This window comes from Ambystoma mexicanum, chromosome 7q (assembly GCF_040938575.1).
Source record: "Ambystoma mexicanum isolate Mex_15411 chromosome 7q, UKY_AmexF1_1, whole genome shotgun sequence".
Taxonomy (NCBI): domain Eukaryota; kingdom Metazoa; phylum Chordata; class Amphibia; order Caudata; family Ambystomatidae; genus Ambystoma; species Ambystoma mexicanum.
The window spans coordinates 753359853-753384042 of record NC_090941.1 but is presented as its reverse complement, the minus strand read 5'-3'; the positions used below and the strand labels follow the sequence as shown (position 1 = coordinate 753384042).

Below are 24190 nucleotides of genomic sequence, written 5' to 3'. Positions count from 1 at the left end.
TTTGCAAATTGACTAAACACCAAAGATGTGCTTTATGCATCCTGGCTGGGGCAGTGACCTTTATCTTTGGAGGGGATGTATTTGTGATCTTGTACCCCCGACAGAGGTGAATGCATTCTCACCTATTCCCTTGATCCACAAACGTGTGGCAAAAGTTGGTAATGGGAGAGCGAACAGGCCTCCTTCTTGCTGAAAGGATTGTAGTTTTCAGACATTGCCTGACAGTTAGCAATCGGGTACTCCATCAACTCAGGCTAGCCCTGCTTCCCCAGTAGCTGGGCATAATTTCTCACTCCTTTTTTACCCCCCCACCCCCTTAAACACTGAGCATGAATATATGAATCCTGAGCAATATCCCTACACCTGTCATGACCCTTGCCCCTGGCCCTCACTGGTAAGTCAGCCTTCCAGTTAGAGCCAGGTCAAAAGCATTAAAACCTGATCCAAGACTCTCTTGGAGGCAGTCCTGGCGCCTTTGGCGCCAGGCTAATAACCATCATGAAGACCAACATTATAATGGGACTATTTATTTAACTTGGGAGGGGTGGGGGAGGAAGCTTCAGCCAACATGGAGGCACACGCAAAGCTCAGTTACAAGTAACTGAGCTATGCGGTCTAGTCTTTTGGGTGTGGCTGTCCTGGGACTACTTTACCTGGACTACTTTGGGTGTGGCAGGCCTGGGACTATTTTACCTGGACTACTTTACCTGAGACTATTTAAACCACACCGAAACAGCAGAACATGCATTGCGTTATTCTGCTGTGGGCAGCGTAACGCTCACCGTGTCCAGTTCTTTGATGCCAGTTTACCTGAAACCAAGGACCTGCAGAGAGAGAAAACACTAAAAAACTTACCTGGAACAGTATCCCGTCTTCAATCCACTCACCTGAAAGTACGAACTCCATCATCTGGCACCGCATGCATCCTGGAATACCATAACCCGGAAAGAGGAGAAAGACCGACAGCATTAGTAAGCATTTACTCACGTTTCATTCCGAACGAAGAAAGCCACACAATTCTTACCTGGGGTAGTCATCTTCTGGTCAGTATCATTGCTGGAACATTACGGCGCTCGGCGAGGAACATTGCAACCTGCAAGGAGAGAAAAGACACGGGTTAGCAATATAAAAGGCGAAACGGCGCCGCGTATCGCGCATTACTCAGCAGACAGCATCGCGCACACCGCGCTTTCGCCTACAGGCCCATGCTCATCTTCAAACTGCATGACAATTCCAAAATACCTTTCCATACCTAAAAGGAAAGGAGCAAGACATTATTATTCGAACTAAGAGGAACATAAGAACTGCATATAAAAACTGTAAAGCAGCAAACCTACAGAGTTGCAGCAGGCCTGGATTCCCACAGGGGGGGCTTGCACCAGTGAAGTAACTTGGTCGCTGCTCACCCCCCACATCTACCCGCCCCTGCCGCGAGGAGCAGGGCGGAGAATCTACCTTTTACAATATTGGAGAGGGTCCAAGGGGGAGGAAGGATTTGAGGCCAAGGGAGGTGGGAAAACATAATCTGGTATTGAATCCAGCTCTCCTATATAGCAGACCCATCTTTAACCAGAGGCCTTACCAAGGGACCGGGAGAGGGTTTGAGTGCAAATCATCCAACCAGGGCTGGGTGGCGTCCCCGTGGTTACCAGGTGAGCGGAACAGTTCACCTCCAGGGCTTCTCTAGTGACAGTCGAATGTATAGATCAATAGGATGCCAGAAGGTTTTCAACACGGAAACATTAGAACAGCAGGGTGTTGATATTCTGCCCTTGGCCCTATAGAGCGAGATCAATCATCTTTCTAGCTCTTTATAATGACAGTAGTCCTATCTGACAGCCATTGACATCTCCAGGAATTCAGAAGCACTCACTTGTGACAATCCAGTGATAATTGTGGCTTTCGAAATGAAGGCATGGTATCAACAGTTAGACAGGCACAAGTGACCACAGTTCAAGGGTGTTTTTTGAACAAGAAAAATGGTTTGAAAAACGCTCATCTAATCCTAAATCTACAGATGGGAGCAAGCTACGACCATCAAATAATAACATAGTCCTAGTGGTGTCTTGTCAAAATAAGAGGGCCTATACTAATAAACCTGTTGGCAATCCTCTAAATACAAATAGTGTAGGAAACAGTCACAAAAAGAAAAAAGTGTTCACAAAATGATATGTCAGGATGTTCAGGCCGTTTTCCTCTCTTCCACACATTTTCAGCATGGGATAAGGCGGTTCACTCGAGATTAGCAGTGTCTCTGGATTCTCTAGCACGAGGATATAGTTCAATCCTTTGCATCAGGGCCTTCTGTGCCCCCGTCTGTTTGCCTTTCAAAGTCTCTTCATTCAGAGGGTCTGATGCAACAAATAAACAATGAGTTCTTCTCCTCTTTCAGACTTTTCACAAGTGCTCAATTTCTTAGGCGATTCACTATCCACCCCAGATCCCCCCTGAGCCGTGCTCAGATCCTTTTCACACAGTGTTCTTACGATATTCTTTCTCAGGTGACTCATCACAGTTCACCCCGGATCCCCCTCAGCCAGCCACAGAACCCTTTTAACACAATTAGTCTCCCTCCACCGGGCTCGGACTAACTTCATTTACTTTATATTCTTACTATCAAAGACTTTTGAATGTGCCCAGGGTTTTGCTTGACTCGTGGTAGGACCACTTCGATTTCACAATTCCTTTTCTCAACACATTTGCCACCTTGCAGTTGGATACCTAACGTAGACTTTCAAGAGTACCCATGTGCTGCCGGACAACTCTGTATACGGTATTGTATCTTGGCTTCAAAGTTCAATCACTCCTCTGCTGTTTATGTTCGCATTGCTTGCCACATACGCTTCCTACACTGTTCTCTTCAGTTTTCACTATACAATAATGCCGTTTGCAACCTTGGCTTCAACACAGACTGGTCTGATATCAGTCTCCCCAACTCATCGGCTGTGCTGACTTCGCTGGCGCTGCTTTGTTGTAGGAGCCAAGGACAGTACCACAGCGGCAAACAATTCTCCCCGCCTTGACTACCGACGCGGGAGAGCCCCGGGTACCTCCGGCACACAATGCAGGATTCTTCAGCTTTGATTCCCGGCTCTTACGTTTCCTGTTCACAAAGGTTCATCAAAATTGCGGTCTTTCGTTGAAAAGGTCATGGGCACTTGCCTCCTTGCAATCCTCTTCGGTCTTGCTGTCTTTCGCCTTGTATTAAACTGCCCTCCTGGAACTGCAGCTTCCTTGTGTGCTCTGCCTTTGTCAGAGTGTGCTTTCGTGCTTTGCCTTTTATCCGTGTGGGGAAGTGTGATGGAAGTCCTGTGTGTGTAACGATCAGTAATTGCCTGACCCTGCCTGACCATTGTATTGTGAGATGTCCGGTATACGACCTGGTTGTTAGTCTGTTTTCCCTCGCAGTGAGCTGTCCCTGAGAAGGTGTTTGTTGGAAAGGGGGCGGGAGGGGGGTGAGTTCCTAAGTATCCTGGGGTAAAGGTGTTACAGGGAAGAGGATACCACGTCTTGCCCTTCAGTGTCCCACTTCCACTCCCTGAAGACCCCTCACCCAGGTGATCCTCTCGCACTGGTCCACCCCCAGGAACTGGATCCAAAAGCGATGGCCATGTCCTGGTCACATGGATGACAGATTCCCGGGGACTAGCAGGAGAGACACCTTCGGGTTTCTCACACTTTAGTGGAACGAAGATTAGAATGAAGCTCCCATGCACAGAGCTTCAATGCATTTTCTGAGACTTATTGCCAGGGCTCTTTCCTAGTTGTCTGTAAGCCTGATTCTCTTAAATCACGTTCTAGAAAGATCGTTTAATGTGGCTAGGCTTCCCTGAGCAGTCTTTTTGGTTAGTTTGACCCTAGTGCCTTGTCTTCCAATAATACTTGGTAATCACCCCCGAGTATGGGGAAAAAGGAACGGAACACGCGAGTATAAAAAAGGTAGTCCCCACATTCACTGAGTTCTTAGTCCAGAGTCATCTTTCCTCCATATGAACAGCCAAGCATCCTCGCTAAACTTAGCTAGATGATGGTTAGTACCTTGGTGGATGGAGGAAGACTGCAACATAGCTGCCTCCATGCATGCACCCATTACTTCAAAATTCACATTTGTCTTTTGCTTTGTAAAATGCTCTGGATCCCTGCCCATTGTGATGACATAGCAGGGGTATGGCGGAAAGTGCATGCTGGACTAAAGGTATATTTTGGTGAGTAACATTTTCATCCTCTAACTTGGCCATCTTTCACGCAGTCGCATGACCACTTTCTGGATTGATGTGGGCATTTGTTCTGTAGATTTCTTAGGTGACTTTTACAGAAAGGATTGTGTAAAGTGAAAAGGCTAAGACACATTTACCATGTAATAGGAAATAGACATTCAAAACGCATAACAATGTAGCCCTTGTATTTGAAATGGAAGGAAAATGAAGCAATACCCTGTAAACCACTTCTCTTATGTTATAGTTGTAATCCCTTTGAATTGTAAACCATAACATGCATCTATTATCTTTTTATTTAGGCATATAAAGCTGTTGTGAATGATGCTACAATATTTAAACTTGAACTACCGTTGAAGCAAAAAGGGTAAGCCTGACACACTTGTGTACAAGCACGATACAAATAAAAGATCAGATCATATCATATCAAGCAATATCGATCTGTTGCTAGTCCTTAGCAAAAATGCATGCCTCGTGCTTAGTTATTGTCTCAAATGGCTGGTTTATTCCATATTCTTGCAACGGTTTCATTTGATAGCAAGTATTTCAACGTTATGATTTTTTTTCCACACATGTTTCTTTGGTAACAAGTGGCTATAATATGGATTCCTTTATGGACAACTGGGAAGCTCTCCATGATTGTCAGCCTAAGACATTTCCCCCTGATCTGTTTGCTCTGCACTGTGCACCTTTAACTTGCAATATATAAAATATTACAATGCTGTTAAAAATCTGGCAATTCCTTTATTGCATAGAAACTCAGCAGTTACCATATTGTTATCTAAAATGTTGTACAGTTACTTTGCATGACATATATTGATTGCCAAAATCTAATCTATATATTTAAACACTGAACACATGTGCCCGTTATAGTTTGGAGTGTTATTTACATGGATCCTATGAGTTGGGAAAGGGTGGCGCTATGTTTTACTTTTAGGAGTAGGGCAACCCAATGGTCAGAGGAACGTGATGAGGAAAGAATAACATGTCCTCAAACATGAATGTAATAGAGGTGTCATATTTTACATAGGTGTTTTGGGACGTTACTAATTTCCAAGGTTGCAGTCCTTGACATTTGATAGGTGATATGTCCACTAGCACAGTATATATAAAACGCTTGAAATTTCTCCTGGCACAGTGTTCATGTATACCTGAAAGTGGTTACTTTGCATTGAAGTATTTGATACCATTTTCTCAACAAAAAAAAATCTGTTGAATTAGCGGACATGGCCTCCCCTGTGATTCCAATTACAGAAGTATCTTACTTTGAAACAGAGCATATAACTTCATGATGAAGATGCTTTTAAATATTAGCCTGTTAGAAAGCAGTGTACACCAAAGACATGGTGAATGGGAAACTGTGGATGGTCAAGTAATTAAAGATCTTTAATCATTACCCTATGGTTCGAAATACCTGGGATGCATTTAGTTCCTGTTTGTAACCTAGGAGAGCTAACCAGAAGCTTCACTTCCAACATCTACCTGGAGCTACATTTGACTCCTTGGGTAACTGGTGCCACATAAACATACCTATGTGACATTTCCTGTGTGTGTTTGGGAATGTTTATAAAGAAGCATTCAGACACATCTACAGTACACTTTAAGCATACTAGATCATGCATCATTATCTGAATGTACCATGCCTAGTAAGATCGTTTGTCTAGTCTTCCCTCCCACGCATGGTTGTGCTTTGAAACACTTGTGTATACGCGCATAATAATCAATTCACAGTGGACATAGTTCGTTTTCATCTCAAGTGGAAGTTAGATTCATGGTGTTCAATGTACTAGCTCCTATTCTATTTAACAAAAGGTAGTTCTTGCTTCCTAGGGCATGCCTGATAACTAGGAGCTGCTTTTAGCTCGTGCTTATCAAATTGGAATTTCAAGCTCTGTTAAGCACATTAGTTTGTGTGTGCCAAAGGAAACCATAGTAAATCAATCCCTTTTCTGCAACAAGTTCTGAAAGTTGTAGTACGCCTGTTTCTTGCATACGGGAGCGTTGCACCCAGGGGCTCCCAGAAATCTAATATATTTCTAAAGCATAGGCATCCTAGGAAATCCAGCCTAAGGTAAAGTGACTTGCATTGATCCAGACTGATTTCTGTACAAAATCAATTTACTACTGTTGCTATGGGAACCACAGTAAAACTAAAAGTTGATGGCTGGAATGTTTTCAATACATAACCATGGGCACAGCTCTGGGCAACTCTACAGACCATCGTTTTTTAGCCTGCCGTGCCATTACAGAAAGTGAACGACCATATGCAAATCAGTCTTCGTCCCGCCCCCAAAACCCATCCCACCCCCAAAACGGGCAGTTCATCCTGAACTGCTAGGTCACATCCCTTCTACACCAGCCCTCAAGCATCCCCATACATGTTTCGGCCTTGTTGAGCGTCATCGGTGAATAGTAGCTTGGGTCTCTAGGCCAAGCAGGCTCGGAACCCACGTTTGGGCATATCTATCCCACAGAGACTCAAATCATCCTTCGGGCTGGATGCAAGTGTTCCTGTGTGTTCTGTAACTGTATTGGTGGAAGAATACAGTGTAATTTCAGTGAGGAGAAAAATATGACTCAAGGGGAAGTGAACTTATTTGGCAAACTCGATGCTTTAGCTAAAGAACAAAGCAGTAGAAAACAAAGCATTCTGTTACAAAGTTGGAGCCAACGCCCTGTATGATGCAAAGTGTATTTAGTTGTGTATTGTTGCACTGATTAATGACTATATTGTGGCCAATGGGTCCCTAATGAAACAGGTGGAGGCACTATAGCACTTAATACCGAACTCCTGATGCATCTGAAAGCTAAATAAATCTGCCTTGGAATAGAGGTTGATGCAATACATAGGGAGGTGGAAGGGATGTTAATCTTGGAACCTGTCTCCAGTTGAATTGCACATGCAGTGGTGAGAAACTCAGAAAGAGTTTGCACATGCACCTGATGAGCCACTGCTGTACCGGATGCAGGCTGCGTGACTGCTATCCTGTAAAATACTGCATATTATGCAGTGGCTGTTAGGCAGAAACCTGTGCAGTTCCCTTAGGGACCACTGCAAAAGGCTTAAGACTGCAGGTGTTGGCAGTAAACCCAATTGGCAGCAGTCTGTACCACCCAGATTTACCTGGTAGCTGTGGCTGAGCAGCCAGACTTCTCTCAAGAAGAGTTAGACAGTATATAGAGTATACAAGATAGGTACCAAATTACAGTAGCACAAGCAAACACTGACCAGAGCTTGGGTATAAAAGTATATAATTACTTATTTAAAAACACACTTTGTAAAATACACTAACACTAATATGGAAAGCAAGTTCAAAACACAGTCACTATTAATATATATACATCCCTGATCACTTATTGAACAAGTCTTAGTTAAAACCCCACTTATCTTCAGACAGAGGTGAGCGCTTAACCTAAGATGCCACTCCAGTAAGTTAGTTAAAAAGGGAGGGAAAAAGGCAGAATTAGGAAAATACACAATACCAACACTTTAAGAGAACCAGAGCAAGTCAGAAAAGGCAGAGTCTACTGAGGAGCAAGAAAGTCATAGGCCAGGCCCACTCTTGGAGAGAGCAAGACGGAATGTGTCCAAGATCACACAGTTGAATAGTACTTTTAAGAGTCGTTGCAGATAGTTCAAAAATAGTTGTATCAGTTCAGGAAAAGTTAGTTAGCAGGTCCCAAGTCACCCCAGGATAGAAAGTCAAGGATTTACGGGACACCTTGAACAGTCTGTTGCAAGGGAGACCAGGCGGGACACAGTACCTGAAATGGTGAGAAAGCTCCAGCGGGGGCAGTTGTTCCTGGCAGTGGGTGCAAGTTGGTGCTTCGTCCAGGGGAAGAGAAGATCTCGACGTGGAGGAGAGCTGGAGGTCGTTGCACTGCCAGGGAAGAAACCAGCCGCAGAGTTTCCCGGTTAAAAGGTACAACCCTTTTATTCGCGGTAGTGGTGAAGCGTGGCTATCCGGCCGCCGGGGTGCTTGGCACGGGCGATTCGACCACGGGTCGATCCAGGAAGGCGAAAAAGAGGGCGAACTGGTTATCCCCACCAGCTCAGAGGAAGAAGACTATCCGGGATGAAGATCTTCTCTGTTGTTGGGCAGTGGTGAGACGGTTCAGCAGGGCTCCACCAGTGGTGTCGTTGTTGCAGGTCGGCTCAGCTTCTCCCTCTTCGGATTCTTTGGTCCTGTGGCGACTTCTGAAGTTCCAGTCCCCAAAGCCCTGCTTTTATGCAGAAAACCCCCCTTCATCAGTCGTAGCTGTCACTCAAACATTTTAAGTGGTGAGCCGGGCAGCTCACCACTGGGCCAATCACACAAGAATGCGACTTGAGTTGCCGAGGCAACTCAGTCCAGGGTGCCTAAACCCCCCCTCCCACACATCCTGTAGACTCAGACAGAGTGGCACCACTTTTGGAAGCTTCTGTGGAGAAGCCCGCCAAAAAGTGGAACAAAGGGCTCGACTTGGGTTGGAGTTACAGAGGCGAACACACACGCCATTTTAAAACCGAGTCCTGGCAAAAAGACCCAACCGGGGAATAAATATTAAATAACCTGGCGGTATATTTAACATTGCACCAAAAAGTGTTGCGTTTAAAATGAATGGGAAAATCCCATAGGAAATATTCCGGTGGAATATTTTGCATGGTAACCACTGCCACCGGCCAGAAACCTGACGAGGGGGGACTGCACAGTGCCCCTTCGAAAAACAGACCCATGGGCAATCTAATTACCCCTACCAGTACTTCCACAATATGATGATTTGTACTGTTTCTGTTCACAATTTAAGACTAGTAAAGTCAATGGTGACTTTACATGCCCTGGGAGACTGTAGCCAGTCCCAGGGTATGGAGTCTTTTTGGGGGTCACTATGACACCCCTGTGTTACTGCACTGAGGGTACTGTGTAACACACTTAACAAAAACCACATGAAACCCTATGGAGTAAAAGATCCCATAGCCCATAAAACACATTACAAAATCAAAGGCTATCTCAAATCATGTCTAAGAGTGGGAGAAAAAGAGTCTCATTGTTAGCAGGAGAAAAAAAATAAACCCCAAAAATCCAGCAAAGCTGCTGGGGGACTCACTAGGTTTGGGAAATTAGCCTTAACAGAGAATTCTCCCTAACAGTGGCCTGGTGAAAATACCCAGTGGTCATGAAATGCACCCCTGCAATCATTTTGATGTGTGGTGGCAGTGCATGCGGGTGGGCTGAGGATTCAGGGTCTGGTTGATTCACCCTCCAAAGCTCCCCATCTCTGACCATGTGTAGTGCACACAATGCCTTATCTTAGCCCAAAAGTGGCTGTTTTTTGGTGAAAGCCTTTAGTTTATCCATCTCGCTTGAGTATAAGTGGAGCATCTGCCATCTTGGTTGTTAATCGTGACTGTGGTGCAACAATCTGGTAGCTGCTTCTCTGTGAATATTGTTGACCTTCATTACTGAATGCTCTTACCAATCCAAATAGATACGCATCGTTTGAAAGTGCAATTGTGGCACTAATACCAAGAAGCTTATTTAATTCTGTTCAACAAAACACTTAACGAAAGTTTGAAAAATGCAGATATTGGCTCATGCCTCGTATCTTGACATGAAAGCACAGCCTTCGCAAGGAAAAGTAATGCAGTAGCTCTACAAACATAAGGTAAGTGCAGCCTGACACTTGCTGAACCATACACTTGCTCTCATTAAAGCATGAGTGCCCCTAGATACAGCACAAGCATTCTCCTATCTGCAGCATATAACATACACCCTCCTGACCTCACTGTCTGTTCACGCCTCGTGGCACTTGACATACTGCTTTGCCTCTGTGTACATTACACTACCTCTCAGCTCACCCTGATTGAAGGTACTCTTCTTGAAATTATATTTTGTAGTGAAACTTCTTCAAATCTTGCAGAACACTGTTGCATGCATCATAACAAATGCACTCCGGCATATGCACATCCCCCCTGCATTGAGGAGACAACATTGGCTCCCTGCTAGATCAAGAATTGCTTTTAAGCTTTTCAGTTTAGCCCACAAGACTCCATATAGGAATATCGCTCCTTACATTAAAAGTCTTCTAGAGTAGAACACTGGTGTTTGTGTTCTAAGCGCTAATTTCTCTTTGCATCCCCTGGTTCAAACTTGCCTGGGGCTTAGGCCTTGTCTGTATGTTTCTTGCGGCCAGGCACTAGAACTCTTACCCCCAGTCTCTGTTGCATTGAGGACCTCCTTTCTTTTATTAAAAAAAAAACCCTACATTTTGGTTAGTCCCTCAAATGCTCCGTATGTTGCTTCCCACCTTAAGCCAGGTAAGAGTGCTGGGATGCCTCTTGGGTTGTAGCGCCAATAAAGCAATAAAATATATCAAATAAATAAATGCAATTACTTAACATGTATTTCACACAATCTTTATGCATGGTGTCTGCGGGAAGGTGGATGCTGGGATGATTCACATGGTCTGGGCGTGCCCGGAGGTGGGTCGTTTCTGGGAGGAGGTTAAACAACGCCTGGCCCAAAAGGGGATCAAGCTGGAGGTGGAATCAGCGTGGGCAGCATGTTGCGGGGATTTGCTAGACCACGTAATTTAAAACGCATTAGCAAATTGAAAGACCTGGTGTACATACTGGCCAAACGGAGAATAGCTATGGGCTGGGAAGCAGCCCATAGACCTAGAATAGAGGTGTGGTGGAACGACCTAAAGTGGGCAGAGGCTGAGACGATGGCATGGTATGAAGCAGTCAGCAGGGGAGGGGAGGAGGAAACGGGGCCCATGGTGGCATGGAGGCAAATGATAACCACGATGTCAGGACTTCACGAGGTTGAATCCAGCGAAGATGATATGCCCGAAAACAATAATGGAGATAAACCCTAGACAACAAACTTTAAGGCATTGAATTAGGGGCTCGAGTTAAGGGGGCGGGAGGGGGGAGGACTGCAAAGCGTAGTATGTGATTGTAAGACAAGATGTGCATTAACGGAAATGTCCTATATGTTGGTTAAGTTTAATGTGTTTTAAAATAATAAAAAAATAATAAAAAATCTTTATGCATGGTGTCGGATGCAATGTACTGCTTTGTCTGCGCAATACTACGAACACTCGCTGCTGTGGAATGCAGCACTAAAACAGTTGATCGAAAAAAAGAAACTGCTGTAAATTGAACTAGGTCTGCCACCATTAAAACTATGCCACCATGGTTAAAACTAAAAGGAGAGATGCCATCAGGGAGAACAAGAAAAAAATGCAACTGCAGAATAATGTGAAGGAGTCGTGAGGCAGAGAAAACAATGAGAAATGGATAAGAACCGAAAGTGGAAGAGGACCAAATGAAGAAGAGTGAGAGAGAGCAACAAAGTCTGAGTCGGATTGGAATGCGAGAAAGAGAACAGGTTAGACAAAGATGCAAAAATAAGTGATGGAGAAGTGAATAAAAATGCAGAAAGACAAATTGCTAGAGGCTTGAAAAAATCCAAGATGTGGACGACACCAAGGTAGGACATGTCAGATAAAAGATGAGAGGAATAAGGAGATGCAGTAAGAGAACGTGCTGGGAGGTAGGATTGAAGATGTGGTAATGAGACCAGTGTTGAAAGCGAACCAGGAGCAACCGAGGGAGAGGGATCCAAGCAGAGAGTAACGTCTGAGAATAAAACCTATTGGCCCTCATTCTCAAAGTCACTGCAGTGCTAAATGGGCATACAAATGTTTTATGCATGTTCTACACCGCATTTAGCACTGCAGGGGATTTGAAAAATGAGCAACTGTTTCTGCAGGGATAGGTTACTTCCGCAGCAGGGGTTCCACTCTGTTAAACATAAGTGTAATGACGTGACTAGTGCTCTCCAGTACAGGGATGAATGGTGGCAGAACTGCCTACTCAGCCCCACACTACTACTAAATCAGCAGAAATCCCAATTATAAAGGTGAAGTGGGCACAGTCCAAAAGGCACCTACCTCCTTCACTTTGCGTGCTTGTGCGCACTGAAGGCAGGCTATATCTTTAGGAGGGGTGTAAGCTAATAACAGTAGCAACACAAACAGCAATAGTACAAAGACTCCAAAATAAAAGGAATGCCAATCAAGGTTCTATATATGCGGTTTGCTGTTAGAAATGTGTTTAGAGGTGCCACCAGGGGGCGCAGGCATGTGGTAGCTCCTCTACGTCTGCTCTCCTCCACCGAGGCCGAAAAGGGAATTGAGCCCCCAGGTGGCCCCCAGAGAGCTGCACTGACCCCCTCCTGCTGAGCTTCCATCAGGTGCACCCCGGGAAGCCAAGAACAGGAGCTAGAGCTCACAAAACGACAGAGATACGGCCTTTCGTTGAAGAGGCGGAGCCAGCTGAGGGTCTAGCCGCTCTTCGGCTCCAAGGCGGATCTAACTTGACCCGAGGACTCTGGGCTGTGCATCCGGTGACCAAGCAGAGCTGCGAGCCTTCCCCCACTCCGGAGAGCAAGGTCTGAGGGGCCGCCTGTCCCCCCCACAGACTGAAGTGCTTGGGGGGCACAGACCAGCCCCTGCCATGCATTAGCGCAACAGAGGCGAGAGGCGGACCCTGCACTCTCTCCCGCTCTGTGCCTGCACAGTGCGCCGTCCCCCCGTGAGAGACAAATCACCAAAGGGCCCCTCCCCCCTAAGTCTGTACGCTCCGGAGCTTGCAGCCTGATGAGAACTCTGCAGAACCTACTGGGAGGCTAAATAATTGAGGAGTTGAAGTCCATCTTCGGGTGGGGGACAGGAGGGCCCCGCCCCCCACACACCAGCCCTCTGGAAGATCCAGCTGGATAGAGCAGCCCAGTTAAGGTAGAGCGTCTGGTCAAAGCCCACAGAGAGAGCCTGGCTCCGCAATGTGGTGGGTACGGGGGTCCTCCGGCTCCATATCGGCGGAAGAGGTGTGCGTAGAGCTGGCGACAGGAAATCTAGAGGCTCCCCAGCAAGAGGGGGGAGAGTCAGATCGAAATCAGCCCCCCCACTCAAAACCACCCTGTGGGGGCCCCAGTAAGACAGCGAATCGCGTTGAGGTGAGGGCCCCCAGGACTAACACCTGGGGCGTTTGCCCGCCTTAAGGAAGATCCACGTCACATGGTGCCATGCACCCAGACAGGGAGCACTGGAGCAGGCAGTAGTCCTCCACCTCTTCAGGCCGTGAGTCTTCCAAACATTGATCCAGCTCTATGTCCAAACAGTCCCCTTCGCTGGAGAAGGCCAGGCCGGTGGCGGCCTTGGTTCTGTCGCCGAGGGGCTGGTCTACTGAAGTCCCTACGTTGACAGTGGTGGTGCTGCCCTCTCTTCCTTCATCGACCGTGGTGACTGCTCCCTCATCAACCGCACCGGATTCCTTGACGACCACGGCGGCAGGTGAACTGTTGACTTCAGAGGTGCCGTGGCAGTTGGGGTCTGGCCTTGGGGCGCTGCTCCCGTTGGAGATTCTGCAGCAAGACCCCACAATGTACGACTTGGACTTGAGTCCGGAAGATGGAAGTCATCCGTTTTTGGATCAGTCGGCGTTGAATCTGCAGCCGGCAGGGCGGTCCACGTCGGCAGGCCCGAGTGCTGGCCTGCCGCAGTACCCATTGGTGAATCTGTGCTTGTTGATGTCCATGCAGGTGCTGACCACGCTGCAGTCGCTGTTGGGGCAGTTGTGTGCATGGCTCCCAGTCCCGCCGAGCCCAGCGGGTCCAGTGGAGAAGGAGGTGCAGGTTTTGCCACGACAAGATAAAGTTGCGTGTGCCCCTCGCTCAGGCCTCCCGCGTACGTCATCTACGGTTCGGCCGCCAGTTGCGGTCTCCGGTTGGTTTCACCCCTCCCTGGACACATCCAAAAGAAGGGGAGCTGGTGGATTCTGATCCTGATAGTGTTCCACGTGACACTCAACGTCATCTCCCAGGCGGGGGGGGATACCTGGGATACTGATCCATAGGTGGATCCCCCGAGCAGCCCGGCTCTGCCTTCTCCACCGGATGATGTTGGCGCCTCTTATGCAATGATGGCCAAGGCTTGTCAAGAGTTTGGCCTTACTCTAGAAGAGGAGCAAAGGGACTGTTTTTTGTTCGATCACATGGGGAAGAGGCGGAAGGCGGTCTTCTCTGTCCCCATTTTAGACCACGTGTGGCAAGAGGGGTTGCGCACGATGCGCCCTCCGTTCTCGGAGCCTGCGGTCAAAGGCCTCTTGGAGAAGATGTTTAAAGCGCCGGAGTCTTCACCCAAGTGCCTCACATCACAACCCACACCGGAGTCTGTGGTGTCGCTGGTGGCTAGTCGTAAGGCGCCTAGTCGGCACAAGTGTGCGACGACCCCGCACAATGAAGCCCGGAAGCAGGATGCCTTCGGGAAGAATATGCTTACGGTCGGGGCTATGACGGTCAAGGCGGACAGCTTTTTGGCCATTATGGCTCTATATGACAGGGAGATGTGGCACCGGTTTGGCCCCACTCTTATCTTAAATCTGCCTGAGCAACAAAGGAAGGAGGCAATGCTGCTGGTTCGAGTGGGGGAGGAAGTCTCCAACCACAGGATTAATATTGCAGTGGACCTGGCAGAGTCGGCGTTCAAACAGATCAACAATGGTGTGGTTCTCCGTAGGCAGGCCTGGCTGCGCTGTACTGCTTTCCGGCCTGAGGTGCAACACAAAGTGGTAAACATGCTATGTGAAGGGGAGCAGCTGTTTGTTGCAAAAATTGACAAGGCGTTGAAGGGTATGAAGGAAGACTCTGATACTACGAGGTCACTGGGCATGCTGCAGAGTGAATGCTCTTTTCGGCCCTTTCGTGCATTTCGAGGGCCTTTGGGGAATGCCAGATTTACAGGTTCCAGAGACGGGGGCTACGTTCGCCCCAGTTATTCCTCCCAAGGGTTCTGACGTTCTTTCCAGTCCGCACAGAGGGCCAAGGACTTTCAAGCGCAGCGGAAGAGGGGTCCGGCGGCCACGGCTAGTAAATGCTGGCGGTCAAAGCCTCAGCAATGACTGTCAATATAGAGCAGTCAACTAGGGGGCAGGGAGGCGCACCATGTCGACAAGTGGCATTTAATTACGATGGACAGATGGGTGCTGGATGCAGTACGTTATGGCCACACTTTGGCGTTTCGGGACTTGCAACTCCACTATTCCACCAGTGAATCTGCAGCGCCTGAAGTTCAAGATGCTGACGTTGAAGGATATCATCCGCTTGGTCCAGAAAGGAGAATTCTTGGTGTCGTTGGACCTTGATGACGCCTGCTTCCCAAACATCGCCAAGTTCCTAATGTTAGTGGTCGGTGATGATCCTTAACAGTTTCGGGTTCTCCCGTTTGGCCTCAGGTCGGCTCCCAGGACCTTCACCCAAGTGTCTGGCTCCAGTGGCGGCCTTCCTCCGCAGGGAAGGGCATCATGTTCACCCGTACATGGACGATTGGTTGGTCAGCGGAGCGTCTCCTCAAAGGACGTCAGTCTCTCCAGGCAGCAATGCTCCTGTTATATCGGCTGGGCTTTGAGGTCAACTTTGCAAAATCTTGTCTGACGCCTTCCAGGGACTTGGTTTTCCTGGGGTCCCAGTTTCACACGCAGCTCAATCTGGTGAACCCGTTGGTCGACAGAATACAGAAGCTGATCTCCAGGGCAGCCTTGTGGGGGCCAGGAACGTCAGTTATGGTCCGAGGGTACATGTCTCTTCTCAGATCCATGGCGTCCTGCATCCCTCTCATCCCGAATTGTCATCTGTTTGAGGCCAGTGCAGGAGGTTCTCACCTCCAGTTGGTCGCAGAGGCTTGGTTTCTGTTCCGGCAAGGTGGTCGTCTCCCAGGCTTTGGCGGAGGCCCTACAGTGGTGGACTCGTTCCGACAACATTGTGAGGGGCATGACCCTGGTGGAGCCGGAATTTCGATACACGATGGTGGCGGACAGGTCCCAGGTGGGTTGCGGTGCGCACCTCAACCAGTTTCAGGTTCAGGGCGTGTGAACTCTCAAGGAGGCGTCATTACACAGCAACGTTCTGGAATTGAAGGCAGTACACTGGGCTCTGAAGTCTTTGCTGCCACTCATTCAGGGTACAGTTGTCCGCGTTCTGACATACAACACCACCACAATGTTTTACCTGCGGAAGCAGGGCGGCATGCACTCACGGCGCCTGTCCTGGGAGGCTCAGGTGGTCTGGCATTGGGCCATTGCTCACGGGATTCACATCACCGCTTACCATTTGCTGGGAGTGCTCTCAGCAGGGACACAGGTCAGCTGCACGAATGGAAACTGAAGGACGCCCAAGTGGCAAGAATTTTCAAGAAATGGGGGGGGGGTCCCCCCTCTGGACTTGTTCGCCAGCCTGGAAAACGAGCAGTGCCCGCTTTTTGCCAGCAGGGTGGCTCATCCAGACTCAGTGGGGGCGAGTTGCAGGGGGGGTGGGGGGGGCACCTTCTCATTCCCGTGGATGGGCCTGTTCGCATACGTGTTTCCTCTGATCTGGAGAACGAACCAGATGGTCCGCAAGGTCCAGTGCAGGGTGATCCTGGTGGCCCCATTTTGGCCCCAGCAAATTTGGTTCTCGGATTCACTTCACCTTGCAGTGGACGACCCACTTCATCTGGGGTCGGAGCCGGATCTACTATCACAGGACGACGGAAAGGTGTGGCATCATGAACCATGTTCTGTCTTGCGGTGTGGCTCCTGACCACTCCAAATTTGGACATCTAGAAATCCTGCAGGATTGCCGTCGGATCTTGGCTGCAGCAAGGGCACCATCTACCAACGTGTCGTACAGTCGAAAGTGGACCAGGTTCTGTGCCTGGTGTGCAGAGCAACCGGACTTGCAGCCATTAAAGGTGTCACCAACTCAGCTTCTGCTGTATCTTCTACAGCTGGCAAAGGGTGGGCTGTCGTTGTCTTCGATCTAGATCCATCTGGTGGCCATCTCCAGGTTCACGAGGCGGTGCAACTCTATGCCTCTGTTCAGTGACAGGTTGGTCAAAAACTTCCTCAAGGGTCTTTTCAGGACATTTCCCCTGGAGAAGAAGTTTGCTTCGGTATGAAGTCTCAATGTGGTTCTTTCAGCTCTCATGAAGCCGCTGTTTGAACCGATGTCGACAGCGACGGTGAAGTTCCTCACGTGGAAAGTCACTTTTCTGGCTATTACATCGGCCAGGAGGGTCTCTGAGCTTCAAGCTCTGGTCATCGACCCGCCGTATCTGAGGTTCATGAGGGACAAGGTTCTCCTGTCTATTAAGTAGTGCCTGTTGGGGAGAATTCTCATTCTATGGCTAATTTCCCTTACCTAGCGAGTCCCTCAGCAGCTTTGCTGGATTTATGGAGTTTATTTTTTCCACCTGGTAAGAGTGTGAGCTTTTCCTGCACTCTTACTTGTGTTTTGCCATGTGTATTTCAACTGTTTTTGTGATTGTGGACTCTGGAGTACACCACTCCAAGAGCCCCACTCTTTGTGTGTTACACAGCACCCTCAGTGCGGTGACACAGGGTTGTCTTTTCGACTTCCCACCAACTGCTTGTTCTGGGGCTGACTACTGTCCCCCCGATAAGGTAAAGTTGCCATTAACTTTACATAGTCACTTGTTTTAACCACAGGTCCAGTACACCCCATCTTATATGGAGTATTGTAAAGGGTTAATTCATAGCCCTTTTTATCTGTGTATCCTGGAGCATTTTTTCACTCCCTTAACATTAAGACTTGGCTGGTGGCAGTGGTATCTACCCTAATTTTCCTACCGCGATTATGTTACATAACGTGGTAATGTTTTAGGCTATTTTAGTAGCCTCAAACTTTAAACCTGCTTGCCCAAATACTTTTTATTTTGGCTCCGGTTGGGTTTAATCACCATTTCTTTTTGTTAACATCCTTCTTGGGTCTTTCTTTGCGTGGCAAACCAGGTTTGCCTCCTTTGTTCGCTGACCTTTTGGCGGGCTTCTGACCAGAAGCCCTCCTTTGGCGTCTGGGTGTCTAGGTGGGCTGAATGTGAGGGAGAGGTGTAGTCGCCCCCTGCACAGGGTTTCCTTGGAAACCCAAGTCGCACTTTGTGTCTACTGGCTGAGGTGGTTGTCCGGACCGGACAAACCCCCCTGCTGTGTGATTGACAGCTAGGCTGTGTGAATGGGGGATTTTCGCATAAAAGGCAGGACTCTTGGGCTAGTCAGAGTCGCCACTGGAACTGCAAGGAAACAAAGAGAAGCGGAAAGGAAGACGGCTGCTGCAACCCCGAGTTCCGGTGAAGCCCTGCTACAGTCGTAAGCTATCTACCCTTCAATGACGAGAGAAGATCCAGTCCGAGTCGGCTTCCCTTGAGCCTGGTTGGATCAACCGGCTCACCCTTTCTTCAGTCAGAGAATCCTCTCCTGGGTCGAAATCATTGTTGTCGGTAGTGGTCCAGATAGCCATCAGAAGAGCCCTCTCATTTAAAGGAGCGCACCTTTTATTCATTGTTGCCTTTTTCGCTGCTGCTCGCCTCATCCCTGGGTAGTGCAGATCGCTCCAGAAGTCCTCCTTCTTGTCCCCACAGCTGAAGCTGCAGGAACCGTGAGTCTGCAGGAACAACTGCCGTGGCACCAGCTTCCTTCAACGGAATAAGATACTGTGCAAAATTGGTCGTTCTCTCCGTCTGACCATCTGGAATCGGGGTGAACCCTTTTCCTCCACGAAGGCTTGTCCTTTCTTCCTTCCCTCTTATAACTTTTCCTTCCATCTGACAATATCTAAGTACTCTTGGCATCTCAAACTGTTCAACGTGTGATCCTCTGCAACTGAGCATCTGCTCCATTGACGACACTGGCGCAGGCCTATTGACTTTTATCTGTATCTTTGAACGAGTCCTCTGATCCTATTGCCTTGACAAAAGTATTGCCTGTGATTTTATCCCCTTTTCCCTTGTTTGAAATTTTAAAGTACAAAGTGTGTTTTAACTTCGTCAGCATTTCTATCCGCGGGTACGCTTTAGTATCGGAACACCGGTCTGTCAAATCCTAATGTACTTACCTTGAATTCATTGGAAATGGTTGTGTAGTGTATTTTACATGTGATTTTTAAAATATTAGAAGTGAGGTGTTTTACAACAGATGGTTTAAAAATAAATGTACTTAGCATTTTTTTTACCTGAAACCTTGAGTCAGTGTTTGCTTGAGTCGCAGTAACTGTGGTCCTTTGTGTAATCTCTACTACTGCTCATTTGCTCTTGAGATAAGTCTGGCTGCTCCGCTACTGCTAACACTTTAACAGTTTAGTGCAGGCTTGTACCAAAGGTGAACTTGTAATACCACTTGTAGTCTTAATTGTGTGTAGTGGTCCCTAAGGGCACTGCACAGGATTCTGCCTAACAGTGCCGTCTGAGTTCCAATAGAACTGTACAATTGCCTTGACTGCTTTTTTCGCTAAGGCTACCACTCCTGCGGAGAAACCGCTGCATTCCTTGGTCGTCAAGAGGGCGTTGACGTTTTATCTCGACCGGACTCATGTCTTCAGGAAGTCAAGGCAGCTGTTTGTGGCGTTTGCCCCCTCCAACAGGGGGCAGTCGATTTCTAAGCAAGGACTTTCCCTCTCCTCTATGATTTTCTTTTGCCACGGGAAGGCTGGCAGGCCTTTGAGGGGAACTCCTAAGGCCCATTCTACAAGATCCACAGCGTTGGCAGCGCTGTGGGCGGGCATACCGCTCAGTGACATTTGCCAAGCAGCGTCTTGGGCGGTGCCGCATAACTTCACCAGACACTGTCTGGGGCAACAACATGTGGACGATGTGCAGGTTCGAGGTGCGGTCCTCCAACGCCTGTTCCAACAACTTCCGGGGGTTTGGTTTGTTCCAACGGTGTGTGTTTCTCATGCCCATTGTGGGATTGTTTCGTTATGTTGCTTATTGTGACCTAGGGGCATGGGGTTTTGGTTGCCTGTCATGCACCACCAAGTTGTCATACTGTTATGTAATCTATTCACAGCATTTGAATCCATGAAAGATCCAATGCTGGAGAAGAGTCGTTTCTTACCTGTAACTCCATTTCTCCAGAGTTGATATATTTCATGGCTTCACATGCGCCAGCCAACCACCCCTGCAGGCAACCCTTGGTTTGGTTTTCCTCTACTTAGGGAGGTTAAAATCTGAAGAGAAGCCGCGGGGGCAGGGCTATTTATACAAGTTGTCCTATTGGTGCAGCCTAAAGCACCCAAAAAGACGTTGATAGGCCACTCAGTGTCAAACTTTTCCATAGGCTAACTCTATGTTAAGGTTACTGAGGTTTTTCCAGCCTGATGACGGGAAATATTCACAGCATGTGAATCCATGAAAGATGCCAACGATGGTGAAATGGAGTTACAGGTAAGAAACTACTCCCGTCTGGTTCTCAATGCATAAAATGAGGGGTGGGGGAGAGAGTAGGTGAATTGAAAGTTGTTGGGAAAGAGGGCAGGGAAGGGGCTCGAATTAGAGTGCTTAGTTAAGCTGGTCCTTGCATGGGGAGGACCACTGGTGATTGAAACTCGCCAGAGGAGATGGTTCTGGGTGGGGTTGGATGCCGTGGGGGGGGTGGGATTTGGGGACGGGGTAGTTATTGTTCCGGGGGCGGCTGTCCTCAAAAGATGGCGCGGTGTAGTAGCCCAGTTTAAAGAGTCCCAATCTTGGATTTGTCTCGTAGGAGAAGGGAGTAGAGTGGTACCATGGAAAAAAGGCGATGTCTAGCCAGGGTGAGATGTGTATGGGCTCCCTAAATGTCCGGGGCCTCAATTCATCTTCCAAAAGATCTATGGTACTCCGTGAGTTCAAAAGGGCCAACCTCGACTGGATGTGTCTCCAGGAAACACACTGGAAGAGGGCGGGGGATCCCAAACTTCGTTCCCCCAAACTTATTGCCTCTGACGTAAAGAAGGTGTGGGGGAGGACGGGGTCTCGCAATCGGGGTTGCAAACCGTCTGGGTTTTATGGTAGACTCTGTTCGACCGCAGTGGGAGGTATGTGTTTGCAAAGGGTCAATTCCATGCTGTCAAGCTTACGATTGATTCAGTATATGCACCAAATGTACATCAATGTGAATTCTGGGAGAAGGTCAGGGACAAATTAATTGAATTTGTTGAGGGTCAATTGGTGGTAGGAGGGGACTTTAATATGGTGTTAGATTTGCTAAGGGACCGTAAGAGGATGGGGGAGGGACAAATGAGCAGGGCAAACCTGGCGACTCGGAACGCTTTAAAGAGGTCAATGACCTACTGGGATTATGTGACTCCCTCCACCCGATACCAGAAGGGGACATGCCATTCACCTTATTCTCTTATGATATGATTTTATTTTTTATTTATTTATTATGAGGTCTACAACTCCTTCTCACGTATTGACTTGACCCTGGTAAACTCGACCTTACAAGATCGGGTCCTGCAATCCCGGGTAGTCCCCATCCCGTGGTCAGACCACGATATGGTAAAAATCTCAATGGACATGAGGGGGCTCAAGGGGCCCCCGGGGGAACTGGAAATGTAACGATTTCCTGCTAAAGGATAGAGGTGCAACAGGAACTGCTTAGGGGAATCGAGGAGTATTTCCTTTTCAACGATACAGAGGAGGTGGGGATCCAATCAATCTGGGAGGGCTTCAAGGCAACTATTTGGGGGACCCTGATGAGAATAGGTTCCAAGAAAAAGAGAGAGAGGGAGGAAAGGGAGGCTATGATCGGGCGGAAAACATAGCAGATACAACCGGGAGGTTCCCAAGGACAGTATATCTTGCCTGCCAAGGCGACAGATCTCCGACAGTATAAGACACAATTGAAGGTCACCCTGCCGCAGGACACAGAAAAAAAACTCCTGTTCCTGAAAGAGAAATACCACGAGAAGGGGGACAGGGCAGATAAGATTCTGGCCTGGAGACTGAGGGAGGAGAAGATGAGAACCGCAGGGGCTATTAAAACAGAGGAGAATAGGTGCCTATTTGATGTCAAGAGCATTGGGAGTGAATTTGCAAAATACTACAGTACCCTCTACTCGTCGGAATGGGTGGGGAGGAGACTCAAATAGATGAATTTCTTAATAGGCTAGCAATCCCACGGCTCCCCAAAGAGATGCTGGAAAACCTTGAGAGCCCCATAACCGTAGAGGAAATCCTGCAGGCCATCACCGGGATGAAATCAGGGACTGCCCCAGGGGAAGATAGATTGACGATAACATTTTACAAACTGTTTAAATCCCAGTTAGCCCTGTTTCTAGTAAAGGTATTTAATGCATGTCTGGGAGTCAAACTCCGTCCCCCCCACCCCCCCCACTATGATGGCGGCAATCATTGTTGCGATGCCAGAAGGGAAGGACCCCACTAGGTGCTCGTTTTACAGGCCCATTTCCCGCCTCAATGGAGATCTAATGATACTGGCAAAAGACCTGGGAACGAGATTGGAGGCGGGGATGCCACTTCTAGTGCATGGGGACCAAGTGGAATTCATTAGGGGAAGACCAGTGTCGGATAACATCAGGAAGACTATCAACCTGAGTTATGGGGCACAGGTGGGAGGCCTGTACGCATGCCTAGTGGCGTAGGACTATGAGAAGGCCTTTGATAGGGTTGAGTGGCCCTTCATGATGAAGGTCCTGGGAAGGATGCAACTGGGAACGATGGTACTGGGGAACCAGCTTCCTGAAATGGGTGGCAGAGCTATATAATAGGCCCAGGGCGAAGGTTGGGATAAACGAGGGACGTGGAGACCTTTGAACTCACGAGAGGTACTAGGCAGGGATGACCCCTCACCCCACTGTTGTACGCCCTTGCTATGGAGCCACTGGCAATTGCAATTCGAATGATGGACCGAATAAAGGGTATAGCGGGGGTTGAAATCAAATGCAAAATGTCATATGTTGCTGATGATATACTGGCCTACCTTACGGTTGTTCAGATCTCATCTCCCTCCCGGCTCTAATGACGCAGATAGCGGAATACGGCCGCCTCTCGGGTCTCAAAATTAATGTGGGAAAATTGGCTACAGGAGCAGAGTCCCCTCCTAGGCACGAAAGAGAGCTATCTAGGCATGACAGTTAACCAAAGGAGCATTCAATACCTGGACATTTGGGTAACAAGGAATCTAGATGAGATGGTGGCGACTAACTATAATCCCTTCCGTGCTCAGCTGACGGATGACCTACAGATGTGGCACCCATTGATATTGACCTGGTATGGCAGGATGACCTCAATAAAAATGAATGTGCTCCCCAGACTGTTGTACCTATTTGCAGCCATACCAAGACAGCTCCCGGAAAAGTTTTTCTCAGAAGTCACAGGAGAGCTCTGTAGATTTGTTTGTAGAAACAAGACCCTAAGGGGGAAAATGGCTACCCTTACCTTTCCAAGGGGGATTTGGGTTCCTGTATATACGCGTATACTATAAGGCGGCACAAATCAGAGGGGTGCTGGAACATGAGGGAAAATCTGAGGACCTATTGGACCTACTTGGAAGATCTGGTCGCACATCTTCTGAAGGTCGGATTATTTTTGGTCCCTGCTCAGATCAATACCGGAACGTCTCCAGACCCACCCTACACAGAGTTTTTTGGCGAGTCTGGTGGGAATCCAGAGACACACAGGGTTATACATTGTGGCCCTCCCCTATGTCATCAATATGGGGGCCGCCGTTTGATTTGGGAAATCGGGGATTCACCCGCTCACAGAGGTGGTAGGATGCAGGGCTAGAGAGGGTTTTGACAACTTTTTGAGGATGGAGGCTTCCAGGAATGGGTAAAGGTACAGGATGTACTGGGAGACACAATTTCAATATTCGAATATCTCCGCATTAAGGGTATCCTAAAACACCCAAAGTGGGTACAGGGGGCAGCTAGAGAATTAACACCTGTGGAAAAAGTCCTAGACCAATCCGTAACAAGGAAGGGAATACTGTCCAAGAGAGAGGGGAGACAAACCTTCCAGAGATATTGGGTAGAATTGATGGGTGAAGAGATCCCTGAGGAGGAGTGGCCACAAATTTCCAGAGTGGTCTTCCAGGGAGGATTATTTACTTCCACGATGGAACAAAACTTTAAAATGCTAATGGGATGGCACAGGAACCT

General features: G+C 48.2%; 1 protein-coding gene across 1 annotated transcript in view; it reads left to right on the top strand.

Moving 5' to 3' along the window:
* The window catches only part of CUL5 (cullin 5), a 1916374-nt gene that overhangs the window by 888754 nt on the left and 1003430 nt on the right, over nucleotides 1-24190 (top strand). Inside the window, exon 11 of the mRNA XM_069640617.1 lies at nucleotides 4517-4581. Coding sequence (XP_069496718.1) covers nucleotides 4517-4581 — 65 coding nt within the window. The remainder of the gene's footprint in view (nucleotides 1-4516; nucleotides 4582-24190) is intronic.